This window comes from Parambassis ranga, chromosome 8 (genome assembly GCF_900634625.1).
Source record: "Parambassis ranga chromosome 8, fParRan2.1, whole genome shotgun sequence".
Classification (NCBI taxonomy): domain Eukaryota; kingdom Metazoa; phylum Chordata; class Actinopteri; family Ambassidae; genus Parambassis; species Parambassis ranga.
This window is the reverse complement of record NC_041029.1, coordinates 18,445,877-18,468,507: the sequence shown is the minus strand read 5'-3', so window position 1 is coordinate 18,468,507 and position 22,631 is coordinate 18,445,877. Positions and strand designations below refer to the sequence as shown.

At 44.2% G+C, this 22,631-nt stretch overlaps 2 protein-coding genes across 2 annotated transcripts; one reads left to right on the top strand and one right to left on the bottom strand.

Annotated features, from left to right (window-relative positions):
• Positions 1–124: 124 nt before the first annotated feature.
• pvalb5 (parvalbumin 5) lies at positions 125–2,392 on the bottom strand. Its single transcript, XM_028411644.1, has 5 exons — positions 2,297–2,392; positions 1,760–1,836; positions 787–919; positions 470–579; positions 125–247 (listed from the first exon to the last, which is right to left on the bottom strand). The coding sequence occupies exons 2-5, from the start codon at positions 1,818–1,820 to the stop codon at positions 225–227; spliced, it is 327 nt and encodes a 108-aa protein (XP_028267445.1). The 5' UTR covers positions 1,821–1,836; positions 2,297–2,392; the 3' UTR covers positions 125–224.
• Positions 2,393–3,260: 868 nt separating this feature from the next.
• lmtk2 (lemur tyrosine kinase 2) lies at positions 3,261–22,553 on the top strand. Its single transcript, XM_028411641.1, has 14 exons — positions 3,261–3,768; positions 8,622–8,755; positions 8,857–9,010; positions 9,132–9,208; positions 9,328–9,446; positions 9,634–9,721; positions 13,245–13,375; positions 15,464–15,548; positions 16,074–16,195; positions 16,472–16,621; positions 16,724–19,700; positions 19,788–19,920; positions 19,990–20,241; positions 20,522–22,553. The coding sequence occupies exons 1-14, from the start codon at positions 3,666–3,668 to the stop codon at positions 20,548–20,550; spliced, it is 4,554 nt and encodes a 1,517-aa protein (XP_028267442.1). The 5' UTR covers positions 3,261–3,665; the 3' UTR covers positions 20,551–22,553.
• Positions 22,554–22,631: the final 78 nt, after the last annotated feature.

Sequence of the window (22,631 nt, the reverse complement as noted above, 5' to 3'; positions counted from 1 at the left end):
TTGGTCCATTCCAGGTAACCGACTAAATACACACCCACATCTGAATATCCATCGCCATCCAGCTTATATGCACTATTCTATCACATCAACAGGGAGAGCTACAGGCAGGTATGGAAGTTTTTTTTGGTCTTTGCATCAAACAATCTGGAGAAGGATCTGCAAGACTCCTGTAATAAAACTATGATTCAAACATTGGGAAGGACAGCGCTGCTTGTTTATTCTTCTTATTTCAGGAGATCACAGAACTCTGCGGGAGAAAAAGACACATGAGTCACAACCAGCATTCAGCAGTCGGTGCCATGCAGCAGGATGGTTCAGCAGGATGACTGAACAGACAGCATGTTAGCTTCTTTCAGTGCAGGGGGCGATTGTCTCGTTTTTTATACAGTATGTTCTTTTTATAGTCTGCATTCAGCACTGAGTGGTGGACAGCTCCTCCTCCGGTTCTCGGCTGTCTTCAGGCTCTCACCTTCTATGCCGATCTTGCCATCACCGTCCTTATCTCCTGCGGCCAACAGGGACTTGGTCTCTGCCACAGTCAGCTCCCTGGCCCCTGGAGAGAAACTCTGGAGGAACAGTCTGAACGGAAGACAAAGAGTCAGTGAGGAGTTTTAAATGATCTAAGACTCGTATGATGTTTTTTTTCCTCCATGTTTTGACCTTTTTGAGCCGTCACCATCTGCCCCCCTGCTCCTTGTTTTTTTACACATCCCTCAGTGATTCCTAATGGACATTATGTTCCATTCATGCAGTGACTTGTGCCTCAGGGCACACAAACATCCTTACTTGAGCTCCTCCTTCTCGATGTATCCACTCTGGTCTTGGTCCAGGGCAGTGAACACTTTTTTCCTATCCTCCTCAGATGAGCCGATCAGCCCCACTTGTTCAAAGAACGACTCAAAGTTGAATGTGCCTGGAGCTGCGTTGGCACGAACAGAGAGAGAGGGCGAGGAGAATGGGACAGACACATGTGGAAGTGAGAGGTCAGTCGAACTGAAGTGTAGTAGGGAGGCTTGAATAGACATGTCGCATTTTCTCATTCGCTCAGATGACTTTCATTCTTCAACCAATGACATTTAACAACACACACCCTGTAGCGCATCACTGCCTTATAACATTATAGGCTGTGTCATAATGACATTGAATAAGTCAAGCACTCTGAGTACTGCTTATAGGTCTAATGTCAATGTGATGGTTAAAAAGCCTTTTCTTTATCAGGCTGTTCAGAGAGGGAATTCTTCAAATGAAAACTTTACACTAATAATAAAACTAATAATTATATTGCATGTAAAAGCAGAGTATGCAGGACAAAGTTTGTTTTGCCTCAAACAATGCTCAAAGGTATGCGTTCTTGTATAAAGGGCATATAAGCACTGACATTTGATTTCCATCAGAGCGCCTGAGCCGTGTCCTGCCCTGTCATGCAGACATAATTGGTAGAGATAAATAATTAAGTGCTATGGGATGTGCGAACTATAGCTTGTGTGATTCTGCGTGTGAACCCTCAACATAAACACTCCGGTATCCGGGTGGCGACTGCTCTCCTGCCACATGGCTGCCTGGATACCTGCATCACCCTGCCCCCACTGTAAACAACACATCACACAGGTACCCCCTGTGGGAGCCGGTTTAACGATGCCTCTCTGGTTCTGTGATACGGCTGATGTTCCCTTACTGTAAAGTATGTGGTCCTGAGTTTATAATACGATGCTGTGTTTCCTCCCGTCCGTGCAAGTTTGTGAGGTTTGGTCTGACTCACCTTGACAAGCCTGGACGGCAGCCTTGATGTCCTCAGTGCTCAACATCTCTGCAAATGCCATGGTCCTCTGTGATTGCCTGAGGGATACACACACACACACACACACACACACACACATGCAGGGAAGAAAATCAAAGTGACAGTAACTGAAACTGGTGCAGGTGTTTTCTGCTGTCAGATAATAGTAAGCATAATTTCTCCTCTGTGGGTAGTTTTCAGGATGTGCCTGGTGAACACAGAGCTGAGTTTTATCTGCAGGTTCCATTAAACATACGGTGCCACCACATAACTCTTACATCTACACATAATGTGCTTTTAGTCAGTAGGATGAATATTTCATTGTGACACTTACAATCATAAGAAAATCAAACCATTTCCGTTCCCACAGAGAAAAGTTGGTGGGACTTAAAAGAGGAATGTTGAATATTGATTGAAGATCTTTCTAAATTTTTATCATGCATCCCCCGTCTCAGAGCAAAGAAACACACAGCTACCATCACATAAACACAGCTGTGCAAGAAACGCGGCTCTACTCACTGTGCTCCGGGTGAGGTTCGCGCTCTGTCAGTAGTTGATGTGCAGATCTCTGCCTCCCTTGCTTTGTGCCTATAAGCCACCGACTCTGTCTTCAGCTTTGTGATCCAGAGTGCAAGAAAGCAACCTGACGTATCTGTCCTCAAACCCTGGAGACTTCCTCCACGCCACAGATTGCCTCCTCCCCCTTCATCAGTTAATCAGAGCAGATAATTTTCCCATTCATACTATTTTGTAAACTGGCAGACAAGAAAACAAGAAGAAGAAGAAAAAGCGCTTTAACATCTGGACACTACATTTATTCTCATTTAATTATTATTATTATTATTATCAATATTAAGAAGGATTGATACTTTATACTTATTAAATGCAAATGCTGATAACTGCTAATTATCTTTATATCTTTATTTACATATCCATGCCTTAAAAAATATAAAATAAAAAACACACAAATCAAATTGTTATGTGGGGTTAAACAACAGCAATGTGAGGAGCTTTGGTGTTAGTAAATTATATAGTTTTAGAGGGAAAAAACACATAAATAAGGTAATAGGTTGACAAATTGACACTATTCCAAAAACAAGTTAAAATAATTTATAGAGTTTGCTGTTTGCTTTGTGAGTTTGTCTTTTAATGTAACATTCGAATACTCTTATAAAAGTCCCAGGGGGGAAAAATCCACATAAAACAGATGATGCTGCATCAGTGGATCAGTCAGATGACCGCCTGTGTAGAAGGTGTAGAGTTTACGCTCAGGTGTAAATCCATAAACACAGATTTTGTAAACACGGTCCTTTTAGAGAGAGCTGTTCTCCAGCTTTGGAGCAAATCACGGGATTTACATGCCTGATAATAAAGCTCGAACCTGATTGGTTCCGTAAGGGGTAACATGAAGGTGTTCTACGCTGTGATTGGCTAAGGCGTCTGTCAGTCATCTGAAGCTTTACGCCTCGTTCCGCGACGTGACGTTAAACAGGAACATGGCGCTTTTGGATGAGAGGGGTTTCATGACAGTCGGGGCTATCGGTTAGATCATCAGTTGCTGTGTTCGTTTGAAATATCTTTGACTAAAAGCTGAAGATGCCAGGCCGCGAGAGGTGATCGCTGCTCCCGTCTCCATGGACACCGCAGCGCTGCGTTTCGTAGCTGTGTTTGCAGTCGTCAGCTGAAACTGGTAGCATTGATATGCTAGCTGAAGCTAGTTAGCTGTCGAATAGCAAGACGCAAAACAGACAAATAATGCGCTTCTATATAGTCTCCGCGGACGTTGAACAGACCGTCAATGATTAAACAGTTCATTCTTCAGCAAATCAGCTATTTATTTAGAACAACGAATTCGAACTGCTAACGGTTTGTTGGCTAATCTAGCAGGATGGAGAGCCGCCGTGGATATGTTTTGTTGCTGGCTAGTGGGATTTTTCTGTCGGCGTTTCCGCTGTCTGGATGTGCCCCCTTTCAGTACTCTCACAGATCAGGTAAGACAACTGACTACAACTTAGTTCAGCGCTATACAAATATTCGCTTACTCGCGTTTTTGTCTATATAGTATGTTTCTGTTCGCTAGCATCTGCTAAAGTGTGTAGCTGTTGCTAATGGCTGCTAAAAGCTAACAACAACAAGCTGTGTGTATACTCCCTGTGTAGATTGTTGTCATTATGTGTGTACTTTTAACCTGTTTGCGTGGACAATGACAGTAAGTCTCCCTGTCTAAATGGATGCTGATAATACTGGTTATTAATAATAACTTAGAGTATCTGCATCTTGCTGTCACGACTCGGCTAACTAGCCAACCGGTAAGCTAAACATAAACAGTTCCCCGAGAGCTCACCTCTCAGAAACACACCTATTAACGCTGATTCTGACTTCTATTCAACGCCAGGTCACATTTTCTGAGTTAATGTAGAACAGTTAATTTTAACTGTGAACATGTTGTTGTTTTCTGTGACGTTGCTCCAGGTTTTTACATAGAAAACACTTTTATGGCTGCTGGCCCCAGCATGGAAACACTGTCTGAGTCCTACGGTGAAGCTTTGATGTTGACTAAGTGCAGCATTTACAAAACATAAGAAGTCATGAAAGTGTCTTTAGACAAAGAGAAGTGTATCCACAACAGAAACTGGGACCAATCATGTCAACTGTTGGTTTGATTAAAAGTCCAAAGACTTTCATTCAGGACAGACTTTCACATCAGAAGGTGATTAGGTGACAATAATTAAACCCTAACAGTGATGGGACTGTTTTGGTGGATCATTTAACTAATGTATTGAGTGAAATGCTTTGGAGTTGAATGACTTCACAGTACAATGTTCAGCACATGGTTTCACTGTACAGACAGGATACAGGTAATGGTCTCCAGAAGGAAACGCTCGGCCTCCGTGGCTCCTCTTGGTACTTTATAGTTATATAGTTCTTCCTGGTAAGAAATGAATAGATGCAGACGTGAGACTGGTGAACATTGATAATGTATAACCATAACGCATTCCGATCTTATCAGTACCAGTCAATGATTAGCAACAAGGTTCGTAGCTTAATTATAACCCAGCATACAGGAGAGTGTGTTGCAATAAACACCCACATTTTATGTTTTTATTACATGGCAACCAGCACATTGCCCCACTTTCTTTTACAGTTCACCAATCATACAGATGTGGTTCCTTAAGTCTGGATTCAGGGATTGTCATTGTGGCCCACGCCTAAGAATGTCACACAGGCTTTGCTTGGTTTACACACATCAAACACTGGGGAAACAGTATTGTTTAGTCTTTCCAGAAATGTTGATGTGTCAAGATAATGGCCAGGTGATACTGGCATGTACTGGCAAGTCTGTTAGTCAAGGTGGACATTGGCCCTCACCTTCTATTCACAGTGATTGAGTGACTACCAACAACCTGCTGTCGGCCTGTGGTGAATGCTTGTTACAAACCAGTTTATCCTCTTCCTTGTGTTGCTATCAGAGCTGAGGCGCCATCTTTTATGTACATACCAGTGTTGTTTATTATTGTTTTAAATATGGACACTTCGAAGGGAAACATGGTCACAGCTTCTGGGCTTTCCCTTACCCAGTCTCCTCATTTGACTGATCAGAACTCTTACATGAGTCAGACAGCTCTCCATCCTGTATGTTACTCAGAGGGCAGACATCCACTGGTGGGTGAAATCTGCCAAAATGGGTCAGCTCCTCCTCTGTGTGAACGCCTACTGAAATATGCAGTGCACCCAAAATAAGACATGGCAGCTCCCTACGGTATTGGTCCCAAAAACTGGTTGACTCATTTGGAGGGGGGTTCCCTAGTCATAATATGAACCCATGATTCAAATAAGGCCCCACTCAGAACTGATCCCCGTGTACTGATGCTCGTCTGACTGCTGTTGCTCTGTGGATACACACAAAGGCTTCTATCACAAAGCTGCCAGCAATTACAGCCAAATGTAATTTCACAGTATTGTTGTGATTTAACTTTGGGATTAGTGTCATTTGAAGTCCTCTTTGAATTATTACTTCTGCCAATGACAGATAGCATTTGTAATCTAATTGAAGGAGGAGGAGGTGTATGATACTGGAACACATCAATATGTCTGGATGGTTCCTCCTCCTTCTCTTCCTTCATGTGGACTGTGCACAGTCATGTGTTGAAGCATGTTGTCTGCGATCATGACTTGTTCATTTTGATTGTACACTTTTCCTTACAACAAGCTTAGTATAGAATATTTATAATAACTGAGTCTGAAACCTTTTCTTTTCCCCGCTGGAGTTAAGCTTTGGTTTTATTGCATGATGTGACCTCGTTTTTAAAAAGAAATCCTTCTCATTTAAATTTTTATGCACTCAGTGGTTTTGATTTATCCTTGTTGCAGAGATTCTATCAAGTCAGACTGTGCTGCTCCTTTTAATAACATCCAAGACCACAAACCGTCAGACATAGCAAGGCCCCGTCACTGTTCTCCTGATGTTGATTATAAATTGTGAGGTAGGCACTTAAATTTAACATCTTCAAGCACACGTGGCCATTTATAACTACATCAACCGAGCCGGAGTCTGGACTGCGGGCCTGTTTAATCTTTAATTCCTCTTCTCAATATTTTACTACCGACTCCTTCTCTGTTGCAGTCTTTAGCACGGAGGAGAGGTTTGTGGAAGCAATCCTCCTGAAACAGCCATTAGTAAATAACAGTGTCCATAAAGGTGCTGCTAATATACTGTTTGGATTCACCAGAAATCTAAAAGATATATTAGGGGCAACAAAAAGTATCTGCAGGATGTTACTTCAGCTGTTCTGGAGCCACAGTTCAGTACAGCAGGGAAAACATATATGTTTTATTTTCATCATAAGTTAAAAGGAGAGGTTAGGCTCCCCTGTCTGTTATTGTCAGTGATGGCCGGGCTTTCTGTGGGAGACATGAAATGAATCTCGGTCATGGCTGACACTTCGGATCATATCTGTTGTTCCCCATGGACGTGAAGTGATTGCTGCTCAATCTCCTCTCCTCTCTGATGAGCTGTGCTGTCTGGATACAGAGCAGGCTGTTAGTGAGACCACCGCTCATGTCTTAGCTCAGGTGTTTTTGACCACACGTGTGCATGATTTTATCTTAGACAAGGTTGTTTATTTCTGTTCTTTTTTTCAACTTCTCACAACTCGGTCATACTTTACCTCCAGCCATCTGTTAAGCAGTATGACAGACTCGTTCTGTTTGAAACCTTCATTCTCTTCACTCCGACCCTTGGTATTTCTTCAGGGCATAATGTAGATCCTAGCATTTACGTTCAGATCAGTTCCTGTTTTTTTTACAGGGCATATGTAGGTAAAGATGCTGTAAATCTTGTGGCTGCTATAGGAACAGACCACAGCTGTTTGGTTGTAATAATCTAAACATACAGGGAGATTAAAAGTGGCACCTGTATTATGGGATGAGCTACATGTCATTCAAAGTATGTCATCACAGAGATGTTTGAAGATAACAGGGCACATTTTTTTTAATATCGTGAGACCAGACTTTAGTCTTGTTTCTCATCTGTTCCAAATGCAAGACTATGGTGTTTATCATTGAGGTTCTTATGCTGGTGTGTAAACATGAGGAAACTCGGCTGTGGGATTGGTAGTCTGAGTGTACTCGATGCAGTATTTCTTGTCAGAAATCTGTAGTTCAGCAGGAGACTTTGTTTACCTGGAAGCTACAACCAGCGGGAGACAGAAAAAACATGAGAAGGACCAGTGGTTCACATAAGTTTCCACTGTTCCTTCAGCACATGCTCTCCCCAGAGTTTCCCCTAGGTTTAAGTAGCATGTCATGAGCAACGGTGAGCAAAACAACACCTGTATGTGTGCGCATGTGTCTGTGTGCGTGCATCGGGTTTTGATTGACAGTAACTCCTTCTGACTGCTCACTTACAGTGGCGGACGATAACAACACGACATGCAGGGCCAGTACTCATACCTTTCAAATCAGCAGTTAGTAACGACCGGTGACCTTTGGGAAACAGGACACAAACATGGTGAGAGACTCACACTTCCAGTGAGTCAAGAAACACACTGTAGATGCAGAATGAACATGACATGGAGTTTATAGATACACGTGTATCGCTGTACTTTGGCAGGTGAATATACAGTATATCATTCTGAGGTACTGCATGTCAGCCTGGGATGTATTTTTATTTTGCTGTTTCCAAAATGCTTCAGTTTTTTGGATGAAAATATGATTGGATAAATTTGGCCCCTGTTCTATTATGTGTTTGGAGCCCAAAGATGTTACACTGCTTCTGTAATCTGTGCAGAAATAGAAAGCTCGTGGGCTAGCATTGGTGCAGTGAGTGAGCAGCAGCTGAGCAGCACAGTGGGTGGGTTGCAGTGCTGCTGTCAGCCCTCACACTTGAACTGCTGGACCAGCATCATCCTCACCAGAGCAGACCCACATCTGCTGTCACCGCTGCTGCACCATCAGCTGATAATTGACCAGCGGACACCCCTTCACAGCCGTCTCTCTGCAGGGCTGATGAGGGATGGGGGCACTGTTCAGAGGGAGACACAGCTATTGTCACATCATGTTTGCAAACTCTAAAAGATCACATTTCTTTTTTTATACCCACTGCTCTGGAGCTGCTGAGAAGTGAGCAGTGTGAGAAATGTTGTTGTAGGAGCTCTGTGCAGTTTATTTTTGTTGAGTACCTTTGTCGGAGGTGGATTTAGAGGATGAGCCAGTACACCCCCTGTGTTCTGTAACACTGTCAAACAGACTGGTGCTTCTAACTCGACACAGCTGTCAGATGTCCTCCTTACAATGATTGTAGAATCACAGTGTGAGTGATTAAGCACATTTTTCTCTCGTTCAGGTGGAAGAACAGGGGACGATATATCCGTGTCTCTTTACCTGACACTGGTGCTGTCCTTGACGGTGCTTGTGGCCTTGGTGGTGTTGCTGGTGAACTGTGTGACCTGCTGCAAGGAAAGGGAAATCAACTTCAAGGTGAGTTATGCCAGGCAGGCGGCTAAACGGATCCAGATCCAGCTTCCTCCATGCAGGTCTGACAGAACACGGTCACAATAATAATACCTCTGCTGATGTAGGAGTTCGAAGACCACTTTGATGATGAGATCGACTTCACTCCGCCAGCAGAGGACACGCCCTCTATGCAGTCCCCAGCTGAGGTGTACACCCTCGCTGTGTCCCCTGTGGCCCTTCCGGGACCCCCTCACCTCCAACCTCCCGCCCGAGTTGCAGGTTAGAAACACACGCACCCACAGACAAATGCAGCGTTTTCATTTTTCAAAATTAAAATCATGAAAAAATGTGAGCAGCCCGAGTACAGTGTTTGGTCTTGTTTTATTATTTAAAATCACAGAAGGACCTTCAGGCTTCCAGGTAGCACGCCACAGTCTGAGCTACATCCAGGAGATTGGCAATGGCTGGTTTGGCCAGGTAAGACAGGTTTCTGTAATGTGAAGGAGGAATATGCACAGATCCTACCTGCTCATTCCATCTCAGCTTGGAGTGCTTTCTTTGCTTCTTGGTTAGTCTAAAGCATTGTCTTGTGTCAGGTCCTTCTGAGTGAAATCTACACAGACCCTGGTGGAACCAGAGTGGTGGTGAAGGAGTTAAAAGCTAACGCAAGTGCAAAGGAGCAGAATGACTTCCTGCAGCAGGGGGATCCATACAGGTAGATACAGATGTTTCTGCTGTCTTTCATCTATAGAATTTGATTAGAGTTTTTTTAGCAGCACCCCCTACCTTTCCTCTAAGACATTACATCAGACGTTCAAAATTCATAGAGTTTTCTCTCTCTTTGCCTTTTGATGCCCTGATCGATATATAACCCAGTTTCTGTTATGTCATGTTGTCTTCAGAGTGCTGCAGCATCCAAACATCCTCCAGTGCCTCGGACAGTGTGTGGAAGCCATTCCCTTCCTGCTCGTTTTTGAATACTGTGAAATGGTGAGTGCACAAAAAAATGTGGTTAATGTTAATATGAAACTACTGTTGTGATCTTCAGGTCGGCGTACAGTCTCTTTGTGCTTGTGTTGTGTTAGGAAACGGCTCTGCTGCTATTTTCAGCACTTAGAAGGCTTCATTATCAGAGAGGGCTGAGAGTTAGCTCTTGTCAGTCTGTTAAGCTCACAAACCCATAGGGCAAGACCCCCCTTAAAAGCTGTCTGTCAAGCATGCGTTGGTGACCCGCCTTACTAAGCATGTAGACTGAAAGCTTACTCTCTCAGTCCCAAATTAGCCCTTCCATTTATCTACACATATTGAAGTGACTCAGACTCCATCACGGCAGCTGATTTATTCACTGTTCCTCTTTATCTATTCTGGATGGCCCAGTGGGCCCTGACTTGAGGGAGCTCCCACCCCTCCCCTCCTTCCTCCTCCTCTTCTACTCCCCCGCCGGAGCCCTAGTTACTCCAGGGCTGGGACTTCTCACATTCCCACCTCGCCCAGTAAAGCAACAGGCTCCATTTACACTCTTCTCCTGTCAGCTCCACCAGTTGCTGTGTTTGTGCATTTTTATGGCCTGCACCTTGTGTTTGTTGGTGGCCGTTCAGATACATACATACATAGATACGTATATATATATACGTATATATATAGATATATAGATACATAGATAGATACTTAATTGATCCCCGAGGGGAAATTCAGGTATCCAGTAGCAACAGCATAGGAGCAGACAGCATAGCATGCATAGGTTACTAATAAACATAGGGTGCAGTTTAAAGAATCCAAGCTGCTCCTAAAGAAACCTATAGAGTGGCCGAAGCAGTGAGACAACCGCCAAGGTGTCTAAAAGACCGATTAATGATTAGGACAGATCTATAGCGATAGTAACTATTCATCTGCTTGTTTATGGAAATCTTCCTGCTATGTGGGCTGTGTGCCTCTGTGCAAATATGTAGCCTGAGCCCTGGTATAGGATTGACATTGGTGCTTCTTGATGGGAGGGGAGGGTGAATACACTTCTGCTGACAAGAGGATGCAGGTACTGTCTACATGTCTCACTTCCCATTGTTCTGACTGTGCGGCACATCCAGCAGAGTTTGGTTGGTGTTTATTTTGCCAGAGCCGGGCCATGGTCAGCTGCTCAGACCTGGCAGATTTCCTGGCATTGTGGTCTTTCACTGCCAGCTCTGGAACCGTCTCTGACAGTACATGGAAATGAGTCAAGGTGAATGACTTATCGCAAGTGTGTGTGAGCCATTAGGGAGGATGGCGTGATGAAGAGTAGGGCCTGTTTGTTGAAGGTGATAATGTGTGAGGGTAGCACAACTGAGTGACATCTATGCTCGTTATCCTCGCCGGATAAAGGGTTTTAAGGCCTTCGTCCAAGTGGGGTCTGGTCTTCCCCAATATGATTTTTCCTTTCTGTCAGTGGCTGCAGGTCAGTTTGATCTTCTGTACGTACACATTGGCTTTCATAGTAACGCTGAACTCCATATGTCTGCATTTAAAGAAAAACACTCCTTGGCTGTGTCTTCTTACAACTTGATGCAATGTCAATCATCTACTGGATGTCGAAACATGAAACGTGACACTGCAGCTGTGCAGCGGACAAGGTGAATCCCAAAAAGCCAGTTTACTGTGACGTTCCCTCTGACAGTCTGTTGATTGATGGTAGTTTTTCCGTCCTGTATCACCCGTGCTGGGTAACCCTGACTCAAAGCATTTTAGACATCGAAATACATTCAGCAACTGGTGCAGAGGCCAGAGAATGTCACATACCATAGTGTGACTGACAGCTTCTAATGCACGGATCGGCCTGGTGCCTGCCCAAGATGTTAGTCAGACACTTCTCCGGTTCAGGGTCTCAGACGAGAGCTTGCTGACTTTTGGCTTTGGAAAGTCATTAATCTTTGTTTATTGCCGTCACTGCCAACACAATCGGCATGATTGCTTTTGCTTCTTGTTGTCATGCCATTTGGTGTTTGCATTGTAAATTACGCAGCGTGGCATGTTCCTCAGCACGCTGAGCGGTATGATTTCACCTTGTGTTGCCCTTATTTTTCACTTGTCTAAGCTAATGAGCCACTCGGATAATTGCCTTTATGCTATTTCACTGTTTTATTTTAAGTTCTTGAAAACAAGTGTAACAAAGGGACTCTGGTGACATTTGTTTTTGGCAGCTTTCAATATTTCTTTCACTGTGTTCAGCTTTAAATACGTACGCTGACGGTGATTATAAAGTTCTTTAGCTCCACTACTTGCATAGAACACAGCCACTTCAAATGTTGTTTTTCTTTTATGACTTGGTCATGTGGTCCCTGAGCACCGTTGGTGCTGTTAATCATGGGCCAGACAGAAAACCTAATTGTTTTGACCTTTCACAGTTAATGTTATTTTATTAACAGTACTGGATCCCCCTACCCGGAACCCAAACCTGATCACCTGCTGCAGAACCTTCACAGATAAAGACAGGCGCGCGGTGTCACTTACCATACATTGAATATAGCTCTTCAGTGAAGCCCACTTCTTAGAGCCCTGCATGTGTATTTGTTCTGTGTCAGTGTGCGCCTCGAGGTGAATGTGTATGAAGCAGATAAATAGTGCTTACATAAGACGACGGATCTAAGCTGCTTGTAGGGAAATTGCTCAGGGAGAGGAGAAGTAAAGCCCAACACACACAGGATCAGTAACTGTGTGCAAAAACACTACATGTCAGACTCCACCAACACACTGTGAAAGTCACAGTTAAATAAATCCGTCTACTTCAATGTTTAAAGCTGCTGAAAAATAACCAGAAGTAAGTTGTAGTGGGACATAATAACATTCAGTACAATGTGTAGTGTTCTTCTGACAGTGCGCCCACTTCATGCTGTTATGTTTCTTGGATTGATGACCACAGGTGTTGAGACGTTCCCAACCACCCCCGGTTTGTGAACTTACACACAGCTGAGTGCTGGTTGTAATTCAAATTTACAGTCCCTTCAGGATAGAGTCTAACCTGCAGGGACCCCTGTGGCTCTGTGAGCCGAGCAACTCTTTGTTCCAGATTTAATTACATGTATGAACTAGTACTCTGATCACTCTGATAAGCTAACTGCCTTCATCCACTTAATGCTTTCTCTATGTTTTCCACATACAGTCTCTAGTGTTTCAGTGTAGATCAGTGGCTCAGAGTCCGTTCCCTCACAGGACTCACTGCTTCCTTCTCCCCTCTACTCTTCGATTCCTTACTGACACTGTATATTTCTCTTATCTGGGCTGCTTTTTATTTATAAATCTCTGTGACACAGCATAGTGGTCTATTAAACAGTGTTATCCTTATTTGGTTCTCTCACACATCAGCAGTGAGACAGGAAGAGGGGAGTCTGCTGCCTCCCTGTGGCCATCTCTTCACATTGCACTTAATTAGGCCCGCTTGTTAAATACTTCCTATAACAGAAATAAATCACTTGAATGTTTATGGTCGATGTTGATGGGCTAATGAGTGTGTGTGTGTGTGTGTGTGTGTGTGCTTTTGCAGGGGGACTTGCGGGGCTATCTGTCTCAGCAGGATTGGATGTTCCGAAATGCTGAGTTGCTGCAGCTGCAGAAGATGGCCTGTGAAATTGCTGCCGGCGTCACTCACCTTCACAAACACAACTTCCTGCACAGGTAGCACTTCAAAACTGCAACACTTCAGAGATTTAATCCACTAAGCACTGCGCTTCTTTGACATGCCGGATACAGCTGCTGTTTAGGGCAGGAGCAGAGTGGGAACATGTCTGAATGTATATGTACTTTAATTTTTTTAATAGAAAAACATTGTTCCACATAACGAACATGGGAAGTTTAAAGCTTTTGAAAAGGTGGCTAACATATTTATATTCTAAATTTCAGGGGGTTGAAATGACACCTTCCATTGCCATTCTGTTAATTATCTGTCATATGATAACAAACAGTAACTTTACTGTGTATGTAAAATGTCAGTCGGTGAGTACACAGTCATAAATATCGTGTGATATCATTATAAAGATGTAAGTCTTTAGTGCTGATTGTCTGACCGGTTGTAGGAGTACCAGTGTTTTCCAAAAAAGGTGCGTGCAGCGGAGAGGCTCCGTGTCGTCTTCATGTTTACCCCGGCCTGTACGACCTGTCTGGCCGGCAGCCAGCAGGGGTACACGGGGCGCTGGGAACTCAGGGCCTGCGGGCAACATACGATGCTCAGCTCATCAGCTCTATTTTGCATGCTCAGAATAAGCTCAGAGGGTTCCAATTACACAGCTCCCATGCATTGCCACAGTGTCAGCTGTCCGCTGCCAGAGGGATATGATGATTCTGCTCCTTGCATGTAAAAGGATAGCCTCATATCGGGCGTTTTGTTTTAATCCTTGTTACAACCGAAGGAGAGTTCTACAGGCTTCCCCTCCTTGTAACTAAGTTAACTTATAATCGTAAAAATATTTGTGTGGCACTTTTGACCACAAAAATAAATTAAAAAAAAAAAAAAAAAAGTTAATGCAAACTGCAGCCACCTGCAGGCAAAAACATCTGAGGCCGATGATGGTGCAGCGTCATAGACACGAAACCCTCGGGGCAAGCGCTCTGCGGGATAATATCCAAAGCTGAAACCTCAGCTTTGCTGTGCAAGGGTGAGAGTAGGCCGGCAAAGGGCGAGCGCTTACTGTACTGTGCACTACAGGGTTTTTCTTGTAAATCTCACATATCGCATTAGAAATTAACGTGTTTAGTTTCATTCTACTTGTAAAAAATGAACACTTGGTCAAAGGATAACCACACAACATGGTCAAATATATTACATCTTGGCCTCATTATTACTGAAGATTCTGTTTCATTTTGAATATTGTTTTAAAAACCTCTCCTCTCTCTTTATTGGCTGTGTCTTAAATGTTTTGTCCTTGCTACCAAATGGTTTAATCTAAATTTACAACAATACAGTTCATTCAGTTTTTTTTAAAAATAAATGACGTTCTGAATGGCTGTTTTAATTTCCTCCAGTCATGTTAACAAATTAAGTCTATTAACTGCACAAATGTAAGTAATGGATCCCTGCCACGCCACGCCTTGTAGGGTTAAGGTGTTGGACATGTTTCCCCACTGCTGTGTAACTGTATGTTGGACCATCAGCCAGCAGCAGAGGACAGGGGACAGAGGACAGGGGAGTTTAAAATACATCTCCATTTATCTTACAGGGGTTTCATTGGGTCTGACAGTAGCTGTGCCGAGTGCACGCAAGAATATTTGTGTCAGCAGTGTTTGTCATTGGGTGGGTAAAAAGGACTCGCAGGCAGGGAATGCCGCTGGGCTAAAGGGAAACCAAAGCCCGTCTCTTCACTTACTCTGAATATACTACCATATGTCTGCTTTATGTGCAGACAGCACCTCGGAGCTCGTTACGCCCTCTCCTGGCAGACAGACAGAAAGTTTGCATAGTCCATTTCCCGCTAGAAACCATATCCTGCTGCTGTGTGCACGAGTCAGAAATAGCTCCTGTAATACTGTTGTTGCAGAGTGGACAGCAGAGGAAAATGAGCAGACTCCATCCCATCATTTCCTGTAGATTCCTAAATCACTTGTGATCCTTGTCAAACTCACTTCTGTCACGTGTTTCCTCTTTAACAGATGACAATGCAAGAGTACTGGTAGTTGTGAGGATGATGAACACGACCTTCCCCTGAGCCTCCGAGTTTAAGCATGCTGTTCAGTCTGTGTGTGACACTGATGTCTTTAATGTTCTCACAGTGACTTGGCTCTGAGGAACTGCTACCTGACGGCAGATCTTACAGTAAAGGTGGGGGACTATGGAATTGGACCGTACAGATACAAAGTAAGTAGAAAGTAGATGTTTAGGAACATAATAATTACCTTGTCATTTACACTGTTACACAAAGACACGGTACATTAAGTTACACATGATCTAATGGAAGCTGTAGGTCACAGTAGAGGTTTTGTCGTTGTGCAGTCAGCCCCAGATGACCTGACAGAAAATAAATCCTTTTTATCAGAAGCTGCTCAAGTGCTTCCTTTGATCCGCTGTATGTTTCACTGAAGAATTAAAATCATCCTCTGGTGTAACTCGACATGCTGCATATGTCCTATGGCGGTTCTGTCCGCTGCATTCCTCAAATACTGCTGATCTGTCAGTTTGGCTGTCTGAATTTAATACTCATAAGATAAGGTCACACAGCCAGTCTATTTCTGTGTAGAAAGGGGGAGGCGGTGTGAGAGTGCTCTGCCTCCATGAGAGCTAATGAACAGCCAGATATTTATTGTTGTAGTGGTTTCAATTAGGTCATGGAAAAATGCACGATCAATGTCTGACTGAGATTTTCTGTATGCTGTGTTACTATAGGAGGATTACATCATCACGGAGGATGATGTGTTTGCTCCCCTTCGCTGGCTGGCTCCTGAGCTGGTGGGTGAGCGCCATGGGGGTGTAATTACTATGGAGCAGACCAAGCCCAGCAATGTGTGGTGGGTACCAGATGTCACTTGAGGACATTTTTTAAAACTCTTAACACAGAACGAGTACAGGCGAACCTGGATCTAACCTCAGTATATTCGATGTCACTCTTGGAGCAGAGGAGAAGACTTTGAAGCTAATATCCCTGAGCCGTATAGGCCAGTGTGTAGACTGTGCTTCCACATAAAAAAATACATAAATAAATCTGTACCAGAAAATTGTGCTGTTGGTAAAGTCCTTGGAATTATGGAGCGATATTGACATAGCTGTCTTCCTCTAATTACTAGGTCCTTGGGGGTCACATTGTGGGAGCTTTTTGAAAATGCCTCTCAGCCCTATCCTCATCTGTCTGACCGGGAGGTTCTCAATCATGTGATCAAGGAGCAACAAGTAAAGCCGTTCAAGCCGCAGCTTGAGCTTCCTTATTCTGACAGATGGTGAGTCTTGTTAGAACAAATCAGCGTCGTCAGAAACATCCAGTTAGTAGCATTTGTAAAATTGATATTGCCTGAAAACTCTTGATTTTGCTGTGACTGCAGGTACGAGGTCTTGCAGTTCTGTTGGCTGTCCCCTGACAAGCGGGCCACAGCAGAGGAAGTGCACCGTTTGCTCATCTATCTACGCATGCAAGGCCAGAAGGACATAGAAGAAGATTTTGAGCAACGCTGGGATGCACTCAAGCCTAATCCCTCCACACGGCAGACCACCGTTAGCCATTCTTCTTTCCCTATCTTGGAACAGTTTGCCGATGATGCCCTACGACAAGAGATAGATGAAGTTCTCACGGTCACCGAAACGAGCAAAGGTCTCAGTTTTGAGTACGTCTGGGAGGCGGCTAAGCACGATCACTACGATGGTAACCATGGGCGTGCAGGCATGGACACGACATTGAACTACCACAGCATGTTTTTCCCCGTTTCCAGTGAAGACATCCAAGCCCATTTTCCAGAGCCTTTAACCAGAGCAGCAGGGGGAGAAAGTGGCCACACTCCCTCTGGAATTCCTGGCATCGTACCAGTGTTTGATGCACAGCAGCCATCTAATGGAAATGAATACTATATACAACTAGAAGAGCAAGGGGAGAGCACAGCTGGGGAAGATGCAAACAGAGAGCAAGACATGGGCTTCAATTCAAGCCGGCAAGACTTTGTGATTCTCCAAGATGTCCGTCTTGATGAGTCCAGCACTGATGCAGATTTTTTCCACCAAAGTATTGACTCAAAAGATTCATATTTACCAGACAGCCACATCTGGTCGTCTCTTGAAAACGATAGTCCATACCACACTAATATTTTCACAGAAGGGGGGGCCAAGCAGGACGACTCTCCTTCTTGGAGGGAGAGTTTTATGGAGCTTCCGGAGCGCAATGGGAACCCTTTCCATGACGGTACACCTTTACAGGTCCAAGAGTTGAACAGCGATATCAGCTACCAGGATTCTTTTTTAGGGGCCACACACCTGCCAGCTTCTATGGAAGTGGAGAACGCAGACGTGAAGAGGTTTCTGAACACTGAAAAACTGTCTGACAACTTTTTGTTTCTCAAAGACCAGGGCCTCATGAAAGAGCACTCTAGCTTCTCAAGTCCCCAGCAGAATTTTCTTTCGCCCGGCTTAGTCCACGAACCAGAAGAAGCATTTAAAATGAGTTCTTGGGACAACCTTGACTCTTTAGGCAGCTTAAACACAGCGGACTATTTAAAACCTGCAGCAAGTAGCACATCCTCAAGACACAAACCTTTAGACTCTCCGAGCACCAGCTTGGGGGAGTTGTGTCAGTCTCTGGTAGAAAATGAAACACTGGTGCCTTCCATAACAGTGGTCACAGAAGATAACACAAGCAGCCGGCTGCCAGTTAGAAGTAGTTCTTCCACAGAAGACCTTGGTCTGCTGCAAGCCTCTGATAGAGGTGTAGACTCTGGTTTTGATTCTACCTCAGAGAGGCTTACGGTTATCATTTGTGAAACTGAGGACCACACCCCCACTCTCTCTGACAGTGCCACTACAGACTCATTGTGCACAGATGCCAAAATTCCCAGCCTTGAAGATGACCTCGGAACCTCAAAAGATATTGCTCAGTCCATAGGAAATAAAATGCCTGAACACCTGCAAACTCAGGCATTGTCTTCAGACGATGGACACAGTGAGGATCTGACGAGTAACGATCTGTTGAGTGAGTTTATTGAGGATGCTGATATTGAACTGGAAACCACTCTGTCTGATCATGAAGAATCCTTCACAGATACCAACAGGCGTCCTCTTGGCAGGTCTTCTCTCCTGGTGTCTGGTCCATCTTTGGACCAAATCAGCCAGGACAGTTTGCTGGAAGACAGCATGTCCACCACTGTTCCGACTGTAGATACTTCAGCTGAAACACCCGACTCTTTAGACTCACTGGACATACACAGGCTGGGAGAACAGGGAGAGGAGCTGAGCGCTCAAACCGCCCAACACAAACTCCAGCCTCCATACAAAATATCCGACAGTGGGTATGAAACTGAGAACCTGGAGTCCCCTGAGTGGAATTCTCAGCCGGATGTCCAAGACAGCTCCCCTGTAAAAAATGGCACTCATGTTACCAAAGAGGAGGAAGAGCTCACAACAGCAGCAAATCTTGTTCCACCAACAATCATCATCTCAGAGGTGGAGGGTGTGCTGGAGACCCACGGTGAGGATGCCGGTGAGGGCCAGCAGCCAGATCATGTAGCTCCAGCTGAGGAACCACTCATTGGCAGTAATTACAGAGACTCTGCCTACTTCTCTGACAACGAATCAGAACCTGAAAAGAAGTTTGAAGAAACAGCAGCAGAAGGTTCTGTAGAAGTCTCTTGGCTGAGGAGCTCTACTGACAGTGGGGCCTCTGCAGGTCCATCCCTGGAGGTTTGCAGAGAGAGAGGTGTTGATTCTGCAGCAGAAGCTTCCGGTGGTGAAATACCTGATGCTCATGCTGTGGATGAACCTTCAGAGGCAGATATCACAGAGAGACCTGAGAGTGAGGTCACAGAGTCTAACAGCCTCAATGACAATGAAAATCAACCAGAGCATATGAAGGACTCATTAGCTCCTGACCAGCTGGGCCTATCAGAGGTTCCAGAAAATCCTTTCCTACCAGAGACTGCAGTCCATGCTAAATTAGTCCGAACGTATGCCAGTGATGGTAGTAAAATAAAAGAGCCAGATGTGGAGGGGCGATACTTAGGAAGGAGGGACGGCTCGGGGTTAAATGGACAGGAAGATGGCGTGGATGCAGACGAGGAAGATGAAAACAGCGACGACTCGGACGACGACATCCGTGCGTACCAGGTGCACAGTTCCAGCTCTGAAAGTGAGGACGAAGCCGTCCACACAGTGCCACTCATCGTCTCGGACGACAGCAGGGCGAAGAACCTGAAGAGTTTGTTGAAACCCACAACGCTCCACGTTCAGGCATCATCGCCCCAGGTTTCTGGGCGGAGCAGTGCAGATAGCAAAAGAGCGGTGTCTTTCTTCGATGATGTCACCGTCTACCTATTTGACCAGGTAAAATCATTATCACAGCTTAATAAGTCCAGGGAGACGTGTCTGTCTGGTCGTCTTCTAATCAAGTTCCAATGCATTGTATTTCAGGAGACTCCCACCAAGGAGCTGGGCGACCACTCCTCAGGCTCCAACAGTCAGGTACCAGAGTTCAGCAGTCCAGTGGCCACGGCCAGCTACCTGAACCGCTTCACAAACTCTGAAAGCTCCACAGATGAAGAAGGTAAATGAAAAAATCCACTAGACGAACACGGCGGCTGAATGTTCTCCTGACACAGTGTTCTTCTTACAGGCGGTGGTTTTGAGTGGGACGACGACTTCTCCTCCTCTGTGCCTGCCTTCCTGCCCAAGAAGGATCAAGACCCAGTGTCTAAGGTTCTGTCCTCTGCAGCATCACGCTTCTCCTCTCCGACCCCTGCGGTGGACCGCGTGCTGGAGCCCAGCTGGACCAGCACTTCAAACTACTCCCGTTTCTCCATCTCACCGGCCAGCATCGCCAGCTTTTCGCTTACTCATCTCACCGACTCTGACATCGAACAAGGAGGCAAGTTGAGCACGCAGTCACACCGCTTAGCGACACAGCCAGTTGACCTAGCTTAGCATAAGATGATGTTTCTGCTGGGTGCCCGTCGGCATCATTCTCTGTTACATCAGTCTGTGGGTGTGTTTACCTTTCAGTGTACAAGTATTTATACAGATTGAGTCTTATACCCTAAACACTTTTTTCTTGTCATGGCCATCAGGCCTGATGCTCTCAGTGTCACCATTACCAGATGTTATATTTTCACTGTGTCATTTCTCTTCTCTCTTTTGTTTTTCACCAGGAAGCAGCGAGGATGGAGAAAAAGACTAGTGTGATGAAAGAAAGGAGCGTTTATCATCACACTACTGAGAAATGAAGCTACACTCGCACTTTTCACAGGTGGCCAAATAAACAGTTTGTCATAAGCGGTTGTGGGAGAACTGTGGATGCTTCTCTCAGGCAGAACTGTTCTCTGTGGAGAACAATGACTTTCAGACAGGCCCAGTCTGAGCCACGTCGCCTCTCCAGCTCCTTCAGTGTGTGTGACTTTTTTTTTTTAGTTCAGTGCAATGGGAAGAAAAATAATAATAAAAAAATTGTAGCTTCTAAATGTTTGCTTTAAAGACTCATCATGCGCATTCCAGGTGTTTGGCTGCTTCTTTTCAACGTGTGTCAAAGTGCACTCCTTTTCCAGGACTTTTTGCTTCACCAAAAAAAAACAAAAAAAAAAAACACTTTATATTCTTAACAATGAATTCAACACACTCGGCTGGGGAACAGCCCAAAAGGAATAAGCTCTTCAGTTCCAGCTGTCCTGATCTGGTTCATTGTTAAATTTGCGCCTTCATGTTGTGCGATTATTTCAGTGATTGCCTATTTTTGAAAGATTTTATTTTTACTTCTCCTAAGTGGAGAGTGTGGTATCATTCTGTAGCAACATTTGAATATTAAAAAAAAAAAGATGGTGGAGGCACCATCCCAGACAAACCATCCCTCCTCTGTAGAGGTCACACACTGTATGTTCCTGTATGTGTAGGAAAGGAACGTCGACACTAAGCCAAGTTGTGTTGTTTTAAACATCTCATTGTGGGTGTTGTGGTAGACGAGCATCGTCGGCTGACCCAGCTGTGAAACAGTTGTTAGGAGGAAGTTGCTTTGAACTTGTACAGTCTCTGTTTTTTGTCCTCTGTAAAGTGCAGGAAGCTGCTTGGATGCTTTCGTCTGATTTGTCACTGGGTCTTATCGCAGTGCCTGTTGATGCTGCACTCCTCCATTTTTTATCACTACATGATTTCCAATCACATGTTTATTAGTGAGATTGTGCAAAAAAAAAAATATTTTATTTTAAAAATGTTAAGCGTGGTTTGTAAAGAAATGTGCAATGAATTTAATGATGTTGGAGTTGATGGGGCGGCCTGATGAACACGGAGGCGTTCCTTCAGTAATGTGCAGGGACTTTGTGCTTCACAACAATTCACTACTAGAACAAAAAAGAGACATTGCTGCTTTTCTAACCTGGAGTGTGACGGACAGAGTCGTTTGCCTTTATTTTATTTTGTGTCAAACTTCATTCACCTGTTCAGAAGGTGTTTTTCTCCACAGCTGCAGGTGAGGGCTCCGGGCTGCACTGGCCGGCCACATGCTGTCTCTGAGGCTGTACAGGATTGTTCGGGTATGTGTGTCAATAACAATTTCTGTTTCGAAGCCTAATGCAAACGGTTATAGATCAAGATATGCTTTCCCCATTGATGTTCTCATGTACAGCAGTGAAATTTGGAGGCGTACGCTACAGAGCTGCTTCCCTTTTAAAGACTCGAACACCTCTCTGTCACTGTTTTGACCGGCTGTACTTGTAGTGTATAACCTCACCTGCTCCATACAGAAGACACTGTACCTTTGTTAACCTCTGTTTGAAACCAGCAGCCTGTGCTTCAGTTAAACTTGAACATCTATTTAAGCAAACCGTATTTTATTTGACGACAGTATACATTTGCTTAATCTTGCACATTTGAGAAATGTAACTTAATGTTGAACTGTACTGATGTATATAAATGTTAATTTTTTTGTCTGTAAATGGGAAATGATGTAACTGAGTTGTAGGTATAAGGTTTCATTTTGTAACTTAAAGCGGACTTAAATCAGAGGAACATATCACAGTCATCAGCTACAAGCAGTTAAATTAAGACACACGAGCAGAGGTGGAATCATTCTGTCCTTTAAACTTGTAGATTTTAAGAAATATTTTTACTTCATATTGATCATGCTTAGTGTAATTGAATGAAATGTTTATAATTACACTGTTTAATATGAAAATAAATGCAAATGGACTTCTATGTTTGAGTTTATACATGGATGATTAACAGACCTGCCATGCTTGTACAGTACAGTATTTGTGTAATTACTCTCACTGC